Source organism: Semicossyphus pulcher, unplaced genomic scaffold (genome assembly GCF_022749685.1).
Source record: "Semicossyphus pulcher isolate SPU_LCO1_2020_fin unplaced genomic scaffold, fSemPul1.0.p SCAF_21, whole genome shotgun sequence".
Lineage (NCBI taxonomy): Eukaryota > Metazoa > Chordata > Actinopteri > Labriformes > Labridae > Semicossyphus > Semicossyphus pulcher.
The window spans coordinates 21,720,715-21,740,899 of NW_027211695.1; the positions used below are offsets into that span (position 1 = coordinate 21,720,715).

General features: G+C 43.1%; 1 protein-coding gene across 2 annotated transcripts; it reads right to left on the bottom strand.

The window, feature by feature from the left end:
• Positions 1–289: 289 nt before the first annotated feature.
• Positions 290–17,892, bottom strand: LOC138600368 (putative selection and upkeep of intraepithelial T-cells protein 1 homolog). Of its 2 annotated transcripts, XM_069671743.1 has the most exons (7): positions 17,834–17,892; positions 15,691–16,041; positions 12,913–13,126; positions 11,979–12,043; positions 11,473–11,589; positions 10,054–10,103; positions 2,946–3,094 (listed from the first exon to the last, which is right to left on the bottom strand). In XM_069671743.1, the coding sequence occupies exons 1-7, from the start codon at positions 17,880–17,882 to the stop codon at positions 3,035–3,037; spliced, it is 906 nt and encodes a 301-aa protein (XP_069527844.1). In that variant the 5' UTR covers positions 17,883–17,892; the 3' UTR covers positions 2,946–3,034. The 2 variants fall into 2 exon arrangements, with proteins under 2 accessions (XP_069527845.1, XP_069527844.1); XM_069671744.1 differs by lacking the exons at positions 10,054–10,103; positions 11,473–11,589; positions 11,979–12,043; ... (1 more) ...; positions 15,691–16,041; positions 17,834–17,892 and adding exons at positions 290–650; positions 1,059–1,202; positions 2,027–2,272; positions 3,376–3,785 and having other exon boundaries at positions 2,828–3,094.
• Between the last annotated feature and the right edge of the window lie 2,293 nt (positions 17,893–20,185).

Genomic DNA, 20,185 nt, shown 5'->3' on the forward strand with positions numbered 1-20,185 from the left:
ATTACAGATCATCATCATAAGACACACTAACTTTAGGTTGCACCCTGTCCAAAATGTGCTGCTACCTATTTACCAATAAAGCTAAATGTCATTTCTGTACAAGGGTAAAATGACTTCACACCTCATGTGTGCAAGTGAAAAACAACCAAACCACAACACAGCTCTGTAAACACGGGCCGGCTACTTCCTCTTCACCCTCAGCCTCTACCTCATATCCATCCTGATGCGCCAACCTTCAGCCAAACACTGTTTTAATAAGAGCTGCACAGGAGCTTCCATGAGGGCGAGGAACACGTGTCGTGACACCGTGAGAAACTCGGAGGAGGTTAGGGAAAGAAATGCGCTGTCACAAATGTAAACACCCCAACTTCACCAGCTCATCACAGAGTTTCATGAAGCGACAGATCACTTAAATATTCTTTATTTAAATGATGTTGTGGAGCAGTGATGATGTTCCGCTTTAAAGAACTAATAGCATAATGTCTGCAGAGAATTCCACTAAACGCCGAGGGCAGACGTGGACATCCACAGCGTACTGTGCTGCAGGGTCACACGTGTTGTGCGTTTCCTGTGATGCAGTCTGAAGGTCTATCCAACGATTTCCATGACGACGTCTTTGCTGCCTCTTCTCTCTGCAACCGTCCGAGCTGCTGTGAGGACAAACTGTACATCAGTGCGTCACGCTTATATTCAATCCTTATTAATAATCAATATAATCAGTCTTATTCTGGTGTTGTGTTTGTTGACAGGTATTCCCCAATCGCCTCTGCTGAGAGTGACAACAAGTTGCCACTAAACAATGGCAGAGACGTGTTTTGTTTTGCGACAGAAGGGGCGGTTGGAAATGTGCATAGTGGGTGGGGCTTATGCAGTTTTAATGAGGGAGAAGGAGTAGATGCCCCGGGAGCATTTTTACAAGGTACTGGAGCTGCTCTTTAAATTTATGACCTATCAAACATTTACCCAGAAATCTTTGGAAGGTTGTAGAAAGTAAGCGAGACTGGATTTAGCGAGTAGCAGCAAGACTGGCGCTTGAATACATGTCGACGTGTTCTCACCTCTCATCCTGTCTCTGTATACGAGTCCCAGTAAGATGGTGGACAGCAGGTAAGGAGTTCCCACCATCAGGTGACACATCAGTCTGGGGACAGATACTGCACATGGCGACGCAGACGAAGCTGGAGGTGGAGTTGGAGGAGAAGCTGGGAAGATAAATGAATCGACAAAGTTTAAAAGAATAAATGTTGACTCTCAATCTGAACTTTTCCACATTTGGTCTGTAGCATTACAGCGGCTTTCTTAGTGCATGTTGCTTTAAAGAATCTCAAACCACATTTGTGGACCAATGCGGGATGAAAACTTTAACTAACATAAAACAACAATAAGGACTCCATACAACCTTTCATAACAAATCAGGTCAATGAGATTACACCAGACACAAAATACCTAAAGAGTGCAACACATAATGTGCAGTCAAACAAACTTCGTACAAACTTCACACATTCCTTGCTGACACGGTGAAAGACATAATGTTGTGTTTCCTGCTGGAATAGTAAAACCATCAAAACAAATACAACTCTATGGTGCTACTAGTCGTCTTTAGTTCAATGGGTACAATGAATAACAATAATTAAACGTTCTGGTAAGAAAATCAGATAAACGGCCTCAAGTGATGTAATTTAAGTCAGCGTCTGTCCTGAAATCACTTGTTTGATGCTTATATTCTCGTATGGAGTATAGCGTGTTAGCTTAGCAGACCCGTCTCTGTATGAGGCTAGCTACATTAGCTGTAACTGGCATAACACGCCTGAGAGTTTTATGGCATAGTTGCATCTTGGGTAATGAAGGTGTCGGGTTTTGAAAAGGAAGAGTCTGATGATGGAGTGCTCTCTTAAGTCGCTCTTTCAGAATTGGATGTGAGCAAACTGCAGGCCTCGAATGCTGATCTGTTACCATGACTACAGGCTGATATATATATATGACAGACTTTTTCTAAACTATAGAGCAACTGAAGACACTATCTCACCTTTTACAGCGAGCCAGCTGCCTACGGACTCTTCACCCCCAGAGACGCTGCACGTGTAGAGGCCTTCGTCAGATTTGGAGACGCTGTGGATGGTCAGCTCTCCTGTGGAGCTGTTTCCGATGGAGCGGCCATCTTTGTAGAAATTAAACCCTTGGTTGGAGGAGTTTGCATCAGTTTTGCAGCCCAGAGTCACAGCAGCTCCCTCGGCCACAGGGAGGGCGGGGCTCTCCAGGATCACAGTGCGATCTTTGGGAACAAAAGTTACTTGTTAACCGATGCCTTCTTTTTTCTTCTCTAACAGAACCATCGAGGTGTGTTCAGACCAAAATCAAAGTGAATTCTTTCAACTGCTTGATTCCACAGCGCACCTGTGATTCGTGTCATCAACGTGTTCACACAAGCATCAACTCAAGGTAGAAATACATGTGAGGCTGTGTCGCTAAAGCCTCATCATCTTTGAGATTCTCCTGACGTCCTGATGATGCATCAAACAAAACCCCATTCAAAAAACAGCTCATCACACTGGGCACTGGTCAGCCTCGAGGAGCTGGAAGCAGCAGGAGAGTTCATCAGACACAGCTCAGGAGGAGGAGGGGAGAGTAACCAGCTGTGTGAGACTACAGGGGATGATTTGACACCAGACCAGGTTTGGTGTCCGGACGGGAAATGTTTTCTGGTTGTGTTTAACCAACATAAGAAACATAGTACGGAGTAAACCTTTGCTTTTGGTCTGAACACTACTAAATGCAGCTGAAATGAAGCATCACCACTTAGTCCCATAGCTGTGTGCGTTGTGCGTACCAGTGATGGTGATGTTGATGGCGTTGCTCTTCTCCCCGCTTGCCGACTCGCACCAGTACACGCCGCTGTCAGACGGGTAGGTGCTTCCGATGAAGCAGGCCGCTCCCGCGGAGGTGGAGCCCCAGCCGAAGGAGCAGCACGTGATGCCGCCCTTTGACGTGTTCCTCTTCACTCTCCAACCGGTGGAGTTCAACTGGTCCTCACAGCTCAGAGTGATGGAGTCCCACCGGGAGAACTGAGACCTGTCAGGACTGACCCGGAGGCAGGCTGCGTGGCCAAAAGAGCGACAGGAATAAAAAAGCAAAGAGAAGTCAGTAAAAGGAAGAAAATAAATTAAAAGTTTTATGTAATAATTATGGATAAAAGACAAAATGGAACCAGCACGAGAGAAGAAAAAGTGTGACAAGAATGCTGGAATGAAAAATAAAAAGGTTTGAGAGAGGCGGGAAAAGATGATGACCCAGAAGAGAAGGAGTAAAAAGCATGGAAAATAAATAAAGAGGAATGAAAAGAACGTTAAAGCAAAACGGGGACATAAACAAACTCACTCAGCACCATGCAGAACGATGTTAACTGCATCCTGTCCCACCACCGACTGACTGAGCCACAGCCAGATATCTGCACTTCCTCTCTGAGAGACTCCCCCCTCACGTACTCTGTGTGTTTGGTGTCACGCCTGCTGCTAATGTAAAATATCTCAAACACGTCTTTAGCTTTCCTTGTAGAAATATTAAAGTATCACAAAACACAACCTTTAAACCATCAGTGGAATTAAGCACTGCCCTAAATATGGAACATGTTTTAAATGATTATTGGCGACCCTGAACACATCACTGACATATCATAAGATACTTGTGCCCTGATGATGAGGATAAGCGCTCAGTGAAGTAACCCCTCCCTTCGTGCCCTCATCCCAACGTGTAGTTAGAAATGCGACGAGAGCCAGGACATCAGCAGGGTTATCAGGTGGGCACCTTCCTTCACAGGTGCTTTGTTAAATGAGGCCCACAACATCTCGGGGTAGTTAGCTCTGGCAACCCAGAGATGGTAAATCGACGGAGCTTTTCTAGTGTGGCGACCACTCAAAGCGCTTTTACACTACATGTCACATTCACACACTCCCAGAGGCTGCTACGTAAAGTGCCCAACTGTCGATATGCAATCAGCTGGGGATCGAACCACCAACCTTCCAATTGAAAGATGACCAACTCTTCGCTAACAACACAACAACACAAACAGAGCTTCCTGTTTTACTGCAAACTCATCTTGTTCCACTTTAGTCTAGTCAGCGGTTGCCCAGCCATCAAATGACCCCTAACAATGTCAAGTTGTTTATTTTTAATCAAAAACTGAGGTTTAGTCTTTTTCCTTTTTTCGATGCAATGTTTGAAATCTGTCAGGGCTTTTGTTTTGAAGGAAAACTGCAGGTAACATCAGCAATAATCGAGCGTAAATGCTCCTCGTGCTCTCCCTGCAAAGCTCTAGCACGTAGCTGGAAAGCGAACAAGGTACGGGTTCTGTTACGTGGTTGTTTCAGGTGAAGAAGTTGCTCATTGAAACTGAACTCCTGCATTGATTTTTATGTTTACACAATCTAACTTCCCCTCTGACACTTAATCTGAATGCAAATATAGAGCAGAATAAGAACATGATGTGTAGGTGTGATCAACAAAGGACGTGCTTTATTTGATAACAGAGGGAAGTAGTCAAAAATTACTTTTAAAGTCGTTAAGTCGATAATTTAAACAAAAATTAAAATTAAATATGAATCGATACTCTTTCACAAGTACAAAGCAATTCTAAATAAAGTCTCTATATACAGTAGATCCTAGGTACGACCCAAAATCTTTACTCTTATTGTGACACATCACCATATGATAAATCAAATATGTGTTTAACAGCTGTAGACGGATACAAAGAGGGAGCAGGATTTAAAGTTACAGGTCAAACAATACTTCTTTTACGCTAAACTTTTTTTCAGTCATTAAATTAAGTCCTGTAAAGCCCTGTTTAAGTTTTAATCTTTTAATCTGGTGAAAAGTAGCTGGGTCACGTGCACTCTTCTTGGACTTTGCTAGCATCTATTAGACCATGTCCACCCCTTCATGGAAACAGTATTCCCTAATGGCAGTGGCCTCTCTCAGCAGGATGACGCGCCCTGCCACACTGCAGACACGGTTCAGGAATGGTTTGAGGAACGACGAGTTCAAGGTGTTGACTCGGCCTCCAGATTCCCCAGATCTCAATCCAGTGGAGCGTCTGTGGGATGTGCTGGACAAACAAGTCCGATCCATGGAGGCCCCACCTCGCAGCTTACAGGGCTTAAAGGATCTGCTGCTCACGTCTTGGTGCCAGATACCTCAGCACACCTTCACAGGTCTGGTGGAGTCCATGCCTCGACAGGTCAGGGCTGTTTGGAGGCAGAGGGGGAGCTACACAGTATCAGGCAGGTGGTCATAATGTTATAGCTGATTGGTGGACATTTAAAATGGAATTTTGCTTGCTGAGATTGGCTGAACGTAGAAAATTAATCTGCTTTGCTTTGTTTTTTAAATTAATGTGCGATAAACAGCCATAAAATCGTGCTGTATGTAAGTGAGTCTGTAGTGTTTGCTTTTTTTTGGTTATTTGTAGTCCAGGAAAATAGCTAGCATGTGTGTTTCACAGACCGCTAATATCTGAGCGGTTCAAGGCAGTAATAGCATAATATACTTGAAAAGAATGAGAAGATTTATACTTTTTGTTTTTGATGCATCAGGAGGCAGTGCCTGGTTAGTCAAGTCAAGTCAAGCTTTATTTATAAAGCACCTTAAAAACAACCTCAGTCGACCAAAGTGCTGTACAGTTATTAAAATACAATACAAATACAATGTAATCATAAATAAATATAACAATAATAAAATAAAAATAAAAATAGAAATAGAAGCCAAGAATTCTCGCTTAGCTGGGATTAAACGCCAAGGAGAAAAGATGGGTTTTCAGTAATGTTTTAAAGTGCTCAACAGACTGTGCAGCTCTAACCTGGAAAGGTAGGCTGTTCCACAGCTTTGGGGCCGCCACTGAGAAGGCTCTGTCCCCACGAGTAGAGAGTCTGGACCGAGGTACTGCCAGGAGCAGCTGGATTGATGACCTAAGTGCTCTGGAAGTACTGTGAGGCTGTATGAGCTCTGATAAATAAGACGGTGCCAGACCATTTAAACACTTAAAAACAATTAATAAAACCTTGAACTGGATCCTAAAATTAACGGGCAACCAGTGCAAAGATGCAAGGATGGGACTGATGTGATCACGCCGTTTCTTTCCAGTCAGCAGGCGGGCCGCTGCATTTTGGACTACCTGTAGATGGCGCAATGCTGATTGGTCGAGACCAACAAACAAAGAGTTACAGTAGTCAAAGCGTGATGTAACAAAGGTGTGAATAACTTTCTCGAAGTCATTTCCTGGGAGATAAGGCTTTACTTTTGCTAACAGTCTTAGCTGGAAGAAGCTCGTTTTGACAATAGAGCTTATCTGCTTATCAAACCTAAAGTCACTGTCCAAAATAACACCAAGGTTCCTTGCAAAAGGGTGACAGTGAGACTTAAGGGTGCCAATGGCACTATCATAGCCATCCAATAGATTTTTTTGGCCGAATAAAATAATCTCCGTTTTATTTTTGTTCATGGAGAGAAAGTTCACTTCCATCCAAGATCGAATATCATTGAGGCAGTCTAATAAGACCTGCACAGAGGTTTGCTCATTAGTTTTTAAAGGCAGATAGATTTGTACATCGTCTGCAAAGCAATGAAATGAAACATTATGCTTTTTAAATATCGATCCCAATGGCAACATATATATGGAGAAGAGGAGGGGGCCCAAAATACAACCCTGAGGCACCCCACAACTCAGGGGGGAAGTGGCCGAAGAATACTGGCCGAGCTGGACAGAGAAGGTCCTGTCTGAGAGATAGGACTGAAACCACTTAAGAACAGTACCCTTAATGCCCACACAGGTGTTTAAGCGAGACAGGAGGATGTTGTGATCCACCATATCAAAGGCAGCTGTCAGATCCAAAAGTACCAGGACCGCAGAGTTACCAGATTCAACTGTTAAAAGGTCATTTAAAATTCTTAAAAGCGCTGTTTCTGTGCTATGGCGTGGCTTAAAACCAGACTGGAACTTCTCAGAAATGCCATTTAAATCAATAAAAGACTGCAGCTGTTCATTAACCACCTTCTCCAAGACCTTAGAAAGAAAAGGAAATTTGGAGATAGGCCTAAAGTTGGATAAAGCTGTAGGGTCAAGATTATGTTTTTTGATGAGGGGCTGTACCACATCATGTTTAAAGGCAGCTGGGACACACCCAGACATCAAAGATGAATTTATCAGATCATAACACAGGGCCCAATGGTTAGAAAAACGTCCTTAAAAAGACGGAGTGGAATGCTGTCAAGAGGACAGTAAGAAGGCTTGCAGGTGCTGCACAATATCAGTTAACGCTGAGATAGACACTTGCTCAAATGTGTCAAAAACAGCAGGGCAAATGGGAGAGACGGCAGGATCTAATGCAGAGGGCAAAAGAGACGACCTAATATCGGAGATTTTGCCAATAAAAAACCTTAGAAAATCTTCACACAATTTAAGTAAGGGAACAACACCATTGTGGTCACAGGGGTTTAAAAGAGTATTCAAGGTATTGAAAAGAAACTGGGGTTTATGGCTATTGACTGACACAAGATTAGATAAAAACTGACTCTTGGCAGCTTTAACAGCTTTCTGAATATCTCGGCGCGTCTACATACACGTCTTAAGGTGCGAGTGGTGTCATTAAGCCATAGCTCTGTTACTGGCTTAGAGCGTTTGCACCTGAAAGGAGCCACCACATCTAATATGTCAGTGCAAGTACAATTAAAAGTGTCTAAAAGCTCATCAGGAGTAGGAGTATCATAAAGATCCTGAGTATGTAGCACAGAATGATTAAACGCTGCAGAAAACTCAGAAGCAGTTGAAGGGTTAACTGTGCGCACACAGCGGTCCGTGGCGCACAGTTTAACATGGGAGTGAGGCAGTGTAACATTAAATAAGACAGCGAAGTGATCGGAAATATGTGTGTCACAGATCTCGCTGACATTTATCTGCAGACCAAAGGATAATATAAGGTCCAGTGTGTGTCTCTTCTCGTGTGTTGGATCAGACACAGACTGAGTAAGGTTAAAAGAGTCAATGAGATTCAGAAAGTCTTTCACCATGGCTTAGCTTAGCATAAAGAACGGAAACAGTGGTAATAACGCCAGTTTTCAAGTTATTTATGAAGTTTGAATTATAACAATGTTGTACAACCCACTCACTCTCACCTTACCAAATATGAAAAGATAATGCATTGCACCTCTCTAGATCAATCAATGTTTGGTTGCCAGGGCTTTTGCTTGACAACAAGCCGGCGTCCATGCCTTTCTCTGACAGAACCGTTAATATGCTAACTTTTACCTTTCATGTCAAAGGGAAAGTGAGCATTTTTAAAACAGGAAGTTTCCTCCTTCCTTTGTAAAGGTACAAGTGCTCAAAACATTGACTCCCATTCTTTTAACCTTCAGAATGGGGGCTTCTGATTTATGGTGACATCTGATACTGCCCTCAAGTGGTTTGAGTCACACCTCACAGATAGGACTTTCTCAGTCCAGCTCGGGGAATATTACTCCACCCCAACCTCATTTACTTGTGGGGTCCCGCAAGGATCCATTTTGGGCCCTGTCCTCTTCTTATTGTATCTGCTGCCCCTGGGTTCCAATTTTAAAAAACATAACCTTCCTTTTCATTTCTTTGCTGACGACATCCAGGTTTATCTGCCTTTAAAAACGTAATGTAAAGATTCCATGCAGCCATTGCTGAATTGTCTCCATGATTTGAAAACTTGAATGGACCTGAATATTTTAATCTTAACGAGAGTAAGACAGAGGTTGTTATATTTGGACAATCGATCCTCTTGGAGGACTGCTGCTCTTGGCCCTCTAGCTCCCCACAATTGTCAATCTGTCAGTTCTTTTAAATTTGAGGAACAGATCACCTCAGTTGTTAAAACCAACTTCTTTCAGCCAAGACTCCTAGCTAAGGTAAAGCTTTATCTCAGGCCAAACGACTTTGAGAGAGTGATCCATGCCCTCATTACATCCCAGCTTGATTACTGTATCTCTCTGCATGTGGGTGTAGAACAGTCATCTCTGAGGCGTCTTCAGCTTGTGCAAAACGCTGCCACACGTCTGCTAACAGGGAGAAAAAAGTTTATTAAATTAAATGGAATGGCCCCTTCTTATCTTGCCGATCTCCTGCATTACTACATACCAATTAGAGCACTTAGGTCAACCATCCACTTGCTCCTTGAAGTCCCAAGATCAAGACTCAAACATAGAGGGGCTCGTGCCTGTGCAGCCGATGGACTTCAACTCTGGTTGAGCTTGACCCTACCTATTTTATCTTCTACCATCCAGCAATTATTTTATATTTATTTTGTTTTCCGGTTTTATCACTGCTCTTAATTGTTTTATTCTTCTATTTTATTATTCGTATTATACTGTGTATGTGGATCGTCTTTGTTGTACAGCACTTTGGTCAACATGAGTTGTTTTTAAATGTGCTCTATAAATAAACTTGACTTGACTTTGGTGATACCTTCTTAATGAACTATCATGTTTGCTAATGATTTCACAGGAATTAAAACAGAGTTTTGGCACTCACTGAAATGAAAAAATGACAGACTTGAGCGATGTGCTCTTTTCTCATCACAGTAATGTGTGTGATTCTTCTGGAAGATCTGGAGGATGTTTGAAGCGATTACTGATCGAATATGGAAGCACGGAGGAATGTCGACGCTTAAGATTGGGAACGCTTGGACCAGGCTGTGCTGAAGACAAACTCGTCAACCCACTCTCATAGCTGAGCCTTTTCTTCAAGCGGCCGGCTGAAGAAGAGCTGGACGACAATGCAACGCTCACATCATCAGGGCTGCTGTTGATTCGAGCTCTGGGGATCCGCAGGACAGGCTCGGGATTAGTGTTCTGCATTTGCTGGCCGAAGACAGAATTTGGCTGAGCATTTGAGACCGTCTCACGTTGGAGGACGGCCTCTTGAAGCTTTGACTTGAGGTCAGCTACCTCTTGTGACAGCTTCTCAATGGTGGCGTTTTTCATGTCAGCATCCTCATCAACCCGGACACACTGCAGGAACGACTGATTTTCATAGGTACCACTCACTGTGCCTTGATCTGATGACTTCCTGCTCACTGGTAATTTGTACTCATCCACTGTGTGAACATGAGGAAAAAGAAAACAAGTGGAGTTAGTTATCACATGAATGTGGAGGGAAGTCCACGCTGCAATTGTAACAATAGGCTGAGTGATATGTTAAAATGAAGGTGCGATCATGGTTGATTCACTCTGGTCATTAAATCCTCACTTAACAGATACTTAATATAATGAACAGAGAATAAGAGTGTTTCTAGATGTTTATTTACTTGCAGTATTTTAAAGTATGACAGACATCAGTTGGCCGATATTACAGGCCAATACTGGCTGATCACAGTAATATCATTTTGTGCATGATTTTGAAAATGCACCTACATGAAAACATTTTATTCCAGAACATATAATGAAGAAACAATGCTTGGGGTGGTTAAAAGATGGCGTCATCATGAAGTTTGTCCAGATGAGCTTACAATTCTCTCAGCTACGGTGGCCCAGGGCAATGCTGCTGCAACGATTTCTACTGGAAGTGACAGGCTGCAAATGCAAACACTCTAACACACTCCTGTGCCTAGGGCCCTGACACCAGGCAGAATCAGCTAACAGTTCTGTCTAACGGAACCAACACTCAGCTCTTGCTCTTAGCTGTTACACTGAGCGCCCCCTACAGGCCTGGAGCCCTTTTTTGCAGCGTTTTCCTTTTGCATGCGTTTTCTGGGTTTGTGTGTTTTTGACTTTGTGCGTCGGCAGAGCGCTTGATGTTTCTGTACGCCTTTTCATCGTTGCATTTGTTTGGGACCTGCATGTGTTTTTGAATTTGCAGCCTGTTTCCTCAGAGTGAACTCGTTTGGGCTGTTGCAGCGCTATTGCACTTGTTGCCCACTGTACACCGTAGCAAACGTAGCAGCTGAGCAGACAATGGTCTGAACTAGGCGATGTGTAATAAAGTTTGTTTTAGCCTTCTGAATACTTGCAGAGTCATATCAGTGAAACATTGGTGCACAATTCATATATCAGGTATGGGTCTCTGTGAATTTTTCACCTCTAGATGTGGCCTTGGTTTTAAAACCCTGAATTGATTCAGATTCCATCATCATGACTCTTAGCCAGAAGTCACCTCATGCAAGAACCTGGTCTGAGTGGAGCTGAGCTGCCATCTTGTGGCGCTCACACATGACTGCAACATTTCAAACTCTACAGCAGTGGCTCCCAGGTGGTGTGGCCTACAAAGTAGAATCTTGACAATCTCTGTGCAGACAAATCCTCACGCACCCCCAGCGATCTTTGGCGCCCCCCTAAGGGAGGCCTGGACCCCAGGTTGGGAACCACTGCTCTACAGGACTGGATGTGCTCTCAGCTAGTCTATTTTAAAATCTGATATGTTCTTGATTTGCACTTTTACACAGTTACGTCTTAATGTCAGAGACTCACCAGATTTGCCACATCTCTTCCGTAAGAAGACTGCTGATGCACACGTGGCTAACAGAAGTACAACGGTTCCTCCAACAGCCATGCAAACGGTCAGAGCACAGGACCTCATGCAGTCTACTGAAATAACAACACACATGATGCTGACATGAAATTATCTCATATTATGAATACTATTAACACACAGGGAGACCAGGGTCACTGCAGTCTGCTGCATCTATCAATGTGTGGATATGAGAAATAGTCAAATGTTCTAGATGCATGTAGGTGCAAAATCTACAAAACACGTAAAACAAAAACATCCATCCATCCATCCATCCATCCATCCATCCATCCATCCCTTATCCACCACTTATCCTTGAGCTTGAGCCTATCCCAGCTGTCAACAAAAACATTTTAAATACAAATATTATCTTTCCATAATGTGCCAGGGCTCTACAGTTATTGATGGATCTGTGCTGAAACAACCTAAATTGTAAAAAAGGTGAGTTGTTGAAGCTGCAGCGTACCTGATAAGAGAATCTCTGCGGTTCTGGTCTGGTTGATCTCCGGCTGGTAAACTCTGCAGGTGACCCTGTGTTAAAAACAGACTAGGTGAAAACCTCGTATGTGGCTGACCGCATCAGGTCAATGTGCACTTTTGTGGGCAATGTTACAAGGACTGTCCTCATGAGGCCGATGACAACGTGTTTGAAAGCAGGTGCGTGCTGCGGACGTAGGTGAGGACAGCGGAGGAGCAGCCCCGCCTACTCCTGGAACAAAGTATCCAGAGCCATGTAGAGAGAGAGTCGCGTCAGTGGAGGTCCAATATGCTCCATGATCCACCATTGCGATGTCGCAACTCTCTCTCTCTACGGCTGTGAAAGTACTTTCACTCAGTCACAGTCAGTCAGTCAGTCTTGTGTACAGGGCTGACACCGGCAGTCAGCCAAAAAGCAGTAGTTTAGTATGTCCTCATACTTTTTGCTCAGGTTGATTTCTTCGTGCTGTCCATCACGTCGCTGTCACACAATAAAAACACTTCGATGTGGGTCGGTGAACTATCCATCATGAATATCGGCGTGCTTTGGAAAAATATGCTCGGCATGGATTTGAGAACTAAACTGCTGTAACTTACTATATGATACTTTTATTAAACAGCTTCACAAATCCTTTCTGTAATGATGTCAACAATCTGAGCCAGTCAGTGGGAACTTCTAGTGGACGACCTTTGACCCATCAAGGATTATGTTGCAGCCGTTACAGCCTGTTTCACTGCTGCAGGATGAACACATCTACTGGAGACACTCACACACTGTGTGTTCCTTAGACATTTAGACCCAACATATGAAAGAGGCGCAGGTTTAGAAATAATGGAAGAGGCCGACATATAGGACTGAGGACACTCGGCTTTAAGGATTTTTACAACATAAATTCAAGCTTGAAAATGAACTAAATCTGAACCTTTTGGTGTCTTCCTGCAGAGCCAGTCTTCTCGTCACAGTGTAACATCCACCGGCACCTTGAGCCCTTTTTGGTTCATCAGCAGGGATTTTGTTTCCCTGGTGATCCAGAAACGTGACTTCAGGCTCCCTCAGCCAGCAGCCGGCCTCACACTGCAGAGTCACACCTCCGCTCTCAGGTGACACGAATGAAAGTTTTGGCTCGGAAACTGCACCTGCAAGAACAAGAGTGACGCAGGATTTACCTCTGACTGTTTCATTTAATGCTTCTGTAGGTACTGACCAAATACTGATAACTCAAGAGAGAGGTTTTAGCCGTGTGCTGAGAGACAGAAAATCCTCCGTTTACCAACTTCATCATCTGATTACAAATCTTGGACACAGGACCTCAGAGAGTTTTCATTACTCATAACATGTGTGGAAACCATCGTTATTTTCAGTGTTGTGCAACGTTGCTGACTGGTCAGGCCTTGGTCGGACATATAACTGCATTAGCCTTATATCAGCAAGCTAGCACAACTAACAGTAAATTATGGCTCACGTTATGCTTTTATTGACGGAGCGGACAGTGGATAGTGTCACAAACAGGAGAAGAGAGAGCAGTGAATGGCACGCGACAAAGGGACGAGGGCGGGAGTTGAACCTGGGGCCGCCGCATCGAGGACGATGGACACTGTCTATGGCTGCGATTTAACCGCTGAGCTAAACCGGCGCCCCTCATGTTATCTGTACTCATCCTGTGTGTGATGGACAGGCTAATCAATATATGTTTGAACGGTGTTTGTGGTATTCTCATGATGCGTTTGCCCTACAATCCAGCACAGGACCACAGCTCTTTGGGCTCCGTCTCATCATTTAATGATCACCTGCTATTTGATTTCACCCAGATCTCTGCAATCGAATACTATGACTACTGTAGTAATACAGCCTTGAGATTATGTAACGAGAGGCTTGTTGATTTACAGTAAAGCTTCATATCTTCAAGAGTCATATTTTGTCAAATGAAGATCAATGTAACGACATGTTTTCATGAGGCAGAGGACGTTGTCCTGATGTTTGTAATTTCATGGTTTTCCAGAGTGTAGCAGCACACACGGCATGGACAGTAGAACAGGGTTAATTTCAAAAATAATGACGAAAAATGTTTGTCAACGTCTCGACTTCCTCATGGATAATAGAACGTTGACGAACATTTTTCGTCATTATATTTCGAAATTAACCCTGTTCTACTGTTCGAGCTAAAGATCAGATAAAGTTCAGTTTTCCTTAACGAGACGAGATGGGACTAAAATGTTAGTGAGCTGTCGGACATTTAAAATGCACGTTTTCCCTGACTGTGCGTCTCGCCTGTCTGTCAGATAACAAGCAATGCACTCCTGTAACGCGTAACGTTTCTCTGTTAACTCAGGCTTTCCGCTTCAGTCAGACTGTTTAAATAAGAAGCGATGATGAAACTCTTTAGATGCTGCGTCCTCATCGTTCTCTCACTGAAAGATCTCCTGAACTTCAAAGTCTTCATTTTACCAAAAGCAAACATATTTTCTCAAGACAGAAAATGTTCTGACTAAACATAACGACGTTTTATTGACTAAAACTGGACTAAAATGTTTTGAGTTTTCGTCGACTAAAACTAAAATAAAGGGTAGAAATGACTAAAATGTGACTAAAACTAAATCAGCATTTCTGCCTGAAGACTAAATCTAAAATAGCTGAGTTGCAACCAGCAGAGTCGCTGCTTTGAATCCAGTCAGTCCACGGGACTCCTCTACAGACTCAAATGGCAGGTGAAGTTGACCTGTAGTAAACCTGGTCGCTTAACTTCGCCTACTGTAGAGAAGGCAGGTCACACAACCCCAGGCTGCCCCCGCTGGTGGAAACAGGTTCATTACTAAGCGTGAAGTTGTTCAGTGCCACGCCTGACCAAGTTGGAAAAGTGACAGCTTAATCTGCACCACTTTATTGTCAGCCTTGGTTTCGACACGCCCCGTCTGAGGAGCTCAGAACAAAACAATGCCTCACGTTTAAAACATAAATAGAACTGAGAGTTTTCTCCGGGTAATTAAATCTTTAAACGTCATCTAATAAGTGTGATCCGCCCTGAAGTGTTTAATTCTCTCTAATTCTGTTTGTGTGTTGATATTCTTACAATCTGTAACTCCAGTGTAATGCCAGTAACCACTAGAGAGGTGAAAGGACCAGTGTCTGTGTGTGCTGTGTCCCGTATGTGAGAGAGGTCAACAAGAAGAGGAAGATTTGAAATATTGGCTGAGTGAATCGGGTTGAATCGGCTTCAGGTCTTAATGAACAGGGCGGTTGCTCTGGCGTGAATGGATCAGGTCAGATAACGCTCAGGCCTACATGACCTGGTCTTAGGCTTTGATGAACTGTGCCTGATCGCGCTCAGGACTGAATGAACTGGACTGGATTGTGCTGTGGCCTCAATGGAGCGAGTTGGATCTGACTCAGGCCTGAATGCATTGGGCCAGTATGGGCTTTGGGCTGAATGAATGGGATAAAGATGAAGTCAAATGGGATGGGTTTGGGCTTGGACCTACATGGAATGAGCTGGATTTGTCTGGTCAAAGAGACTGGACCTGATCAGATTCAGGCCTGAACGAACTGGCTGGAATCAGCAGCCTGGATCAGGGTCAGTCCGATCAGGGTAGGACCAAACTTGTGCCGGCCTTTGAAGCACTCTAAGTGAACCCAACTCAATGATTGGGACAATGATGAAGCTACAAAACCTTTTCAATAAACAAATAAACCTGACTGGACGTACCCACAACCAGCTTCACTGTTGTAATGTCCCGAGGGGCATTCCTCCAGACCCTCATACATCGGTACGTCCCCGCATCAGACAGCTGCACGTCAGAGATCCTCAAAGAGATGTTTCTGTTCTTCAGCTCTCTCGGGATGAGGCTTGTCCTGTACTCGAAGGCTGGATTCTTCATCTCATAAGTCTCACAACCATCCCGGAACAGGAAGACGACGTTTGGCTGCAGGCCTTCCTTGGACCACTCCACTGTTGGAAAGTCACCGCTGGCAGTGACGGGGAAACTGCAGGGCAGGATGACATCCCCCCCAGCAAAGGCCTGGACCGTCTCTGGTGGAGCATGCACAGAGGAGTCTCCTGGATAACATGAACAATAAATAAGACACATCAGATATTTAGTATTCTGCAAGAGTGGGGGCTTTCTCTGAAATTCAGACCACCCTAATTCAAGTGAACACCATGACCAGGTGATTAGAAACACCTCTCAGCACAATGCAGTAAGATCCAACTGCACCACAACATCGAGCCTCCAACGTGACACTGAAGCTGAATCAATCCAAACACTCAACAGTACCACTGACGCCTGTCATTCTGAACTGGATTAGTTGTAGCTGTGTACCAAACAAACTTGGAACAGCCAATAAGACTGAGGCAAAGAGGTACAACATAACTGAGGAATATATTGTACATTTTTCACCTGTAAAATCGTAAGCCTAACTATTGCATAGAGTCCTCTGTTGGGACAGTGCAATGCTGCAAAGAGTTCCAATTCCCCTGCAGCGTTTGGGCCTTTTAAAGTGATATAATTAATTCTTTACATGACGCGTTCGCCTCAGCTTACGCAACCTTGTACTTTCCCTGCGCTGCCAGGAGTGTCAAAATCTGTTAAGTGAAAAAACAAGTCATTAACAGGAGGCAGCACATAGCTTCATCCATACTGCCAGCCGCTGCAACTTTCTCACCTCAAACAGGTTTGTTTATTAGGAGTGAATCTCAACCAACTGGAAGCACAAGGCCCAGGAAACATCCAGCAACATTCGTATGAACACAGAAGGCTTTCTATAAATAAATATGAGTATACCTAAACCTATAACCTTTATTTATGGAGCAAAGTGCTTTACAGGGCAGCAAAGCAAAACAAACAGGTCATGAAGTAAAACAGACAGGTCATAAAATCCAAGGCAGATATTAAAATAACAATTCATTTAACAAATATATAAAAATTCATTTAAATTAATTATTAAAATTAAATTAAAATTCAAGTAAAATCCGGAAAGGCTCGTCGATAAAAGTACGTCTTAAGAGGATCTCAGCGTACGTGTCGGCTCGTACAGTACTAAAAGGTCTGAGATATAGCTGGGAGAAAGGCCATGGAGAGACTTAAAAGTAATCAGTAAAATCTTAAAATCAATTCTAAAACATCCTGGGAGCCAGTGTAAAGATGCTACAACAGGAGTGAAGTGGTCATATTCTTTGGTTCTGGTTAAAAGCCTGGCAGCTGAGTTCTGTACAGCTTAAAGTCGATCAATGGATCTTTGACTCAGGCAGGTAAAAAGGCTGATACAGTGGTCGAGGCTGAAATATAAAAGCATGTAAAATCGTCTCTGTGTCTTTAAAAGTTAAAACAGAACGAGTTTTGGAAATATTTCTTATCTGATAAAAACATGATTGTACAAGCTTTGTTGTGTGCTGCTCAAAGCATGAATTACTGTTAACCAGACGCCAGGATTCTTTTTTCGTTTTCAGATGGAACTTTTAAGAACTTAGATTTTCTTAACATTTTAATACAAAGGAACGCAGAGGAAACAATGTTCAAAACCAAAAGGTAAAACACTTTCACTGCACTTCTCAAACACATCAGCGTTATCATGATAAGGGTGATAAAATGCTGCTCATAAACAGCGTGTGACACAACCAGAGTCCAAACAGTGCTCTACCGAGGGTGTGTTTCACTGGGAGTCTGTCCTACCTGTTAACTATGTCTTCATTTCGCAACAACACGGCCACTTCACACCACTTTACGGATATCAACGTATACTAGTAGTTGTTAAGCTCATTTAAACCTGTTTTAACCTCTCTGTAAGTGTTCATTCACCTGTAACAGTCAAAGTCATGCGCTTTACAGGACGATAAAAACTCCCCAACACACCTGTACAAGTGAGCACAGCAGCAGCAGCCAGGAGAGCACGATAATACATCACCAACAGACTTGAGCTGGACTTTTCTCTCTGCTTTCACAAAACAAGACGGCAAGTTCCGAACAAGCGTGTGCAGGCACGAGCAGCTTACACACCCGCGCAGCAGAGCACGCACACACACCGACTGCAGACGAGTTCATTCAAAGTTTGAAGTTGCGATTCGAGCTGGAGCGTCACTCGTGTGGGACGTTCAAGAGCACTGGGAAAGTTCGCCTTTTCTTTGCTGCTTCCCTCTCAATGCATCACAATAGACTACAGGTAAAGATGATCGTCACCTAGAACACATGTGTTGGTTTTGCTGCTTTATTGAAACAACTTCTTCGTATTTCTAGAGTTTGAATGCAAGAACAACAGTCATGTACAATAAACATCGATTTTTTAAAATCACAATCATCCTCTGCTCTCTCTGGGGTCCACAAAAGTAAATATTACATCATAAAGTAGCCTATAACAGCTGTATTATTCCATAAGTCCATTAATCAACATGAAACACGTTAATGTGCCTGAGTTAGCTAATACGCTTCTTTTAGTGGACCCTTTGCCGGGTGTTGTATGGCATCCTAGAATGAAAAAGTACACTACTGTTAGATCACGGGTGTCTATCCCACCTGTGGCTTTGCATTGAATGCCACACATGACTAAGCCGTTCCCCCGAGTTTACTAAACCCCGCCTTTAGCCTTGTGACTTTTTCCCTCCAAATCATGCAAACAAACAACAAACTTGAGTTCCATACAGACTTTTCCAATTGTAGGTTTTATTGACGCACTGTTACAAAGTTAACACATTGTTTTATTTTTATTATGCTGCAGTCCTCAGAGTTATCTTTGGTGAATGAAGCAGAAAAGAGTGATACCTGTGGCAGCATCAATCAGGTAAGTCGTGAAGGACAGATGAAGCTTTATGAACCTTTGGGCTTTCTTGTTCTTTGTGATGAAGAAGAATCAAAGCTTCAGGGCCTTAAACTCTACAAACAGTGACATCTGGTGGCTCACAGGATTTATATTATAACTCTTGACAGGCTGAGGCGACACAGCACCTCTCAGATAGTTTTAGTCACACTTGTGAGCAGAGCCTACAAGTCCTACAACCCTGCGTGTTATGAAACTATATACTATAGAGACGAATAAGCAGTGGTATAATGTAACACAGTAGGCTAACATTACTTCGTTACAGTTCTGAAGTATTTTCTGGGAGTATCTGTGAGTTAAGTTTTGTTTTTATACTGCCCCCTGCTGGTCATTTTTAAGCACTAGCTTTGAGGAGTGAATTTCACTCAGTACCAGTTCAGTGCGGTAGAGGACAGGCTTCTTCTGCTTCTCCTGCTGCATTTTAAGTTCTCTATTGTTGCCTTGGACACCATTTGTCTGTTAGTACTATGGTTTTTGATTTCTTGAATGTAAATAAGATTCTTTGAGTTGGTTATTATGAAAGTAATCATTTAGTAGCAGGCAGAGCTGTAAGCTAGCAGTGTGAATCAGCATTTTTAGTTCTGATGATTTGTGGCCTTACATTGTGCCTTATTTTTTGTAATCTTTACCTTTAGTAATTAAGTATGCAATTTGTGTTTTGTTGCAGTTTTACAAAGTGTGAATTCTTCATTAAAATATTAATAAAAGTTAGGCCTTGTGCTTTTTGGAGGACTCACAGCTGTTCGCTAACTGTCTCGCTTTGAACACCAGCAACTCAAACACGAGGACAGTATAACATTGGTCAACTTTTACCCCACTTCGTTCCATGAATAAAATGTGTACTTTTAGCTGCTCAGATACATTTTCCCCAAGAATATTTTAAAAATAAAACTGAAAATTCGGCTTTAAATGAAAAGAAACAAGCTTAAAAACTGATGGTGGCAGTAATGTTACATTGTGGATGCCAACTAGCATAAAAACCTTGCAGAAGAAGAAGATTGTCATCTTCTCTGCCCATTTTCTTCTGCTCCGCTTGACGCAGCGTTACCTTTCTATCTCTCTCAATTAGCCATCACTCACTGTGAACCTGAGGTGACTTTCCCCTGAATGGGCTAGGGGATGAAGGCCGTAGCAATAAATTAAAAGCCAGGAAAAAGAAGGGCGGAACAAAGTACAAATTTAAAGGATTGTTTTTTACAAACTAAAGCAACAATTAAACACAAAGCAAGCTTCTTTTAAAAGAGAAGCTGTTCTTTAAGACAAAAGACTATTAAACCAAAAATTACAATGAACAATAAACAAGGCCTCAAAGAAACACCCACCTTTGACTGGAGGAGTACACACAAGCACACACAGCCGAATGGCCCACTGGCCCTGGCTGCCTCCTTTCTCCT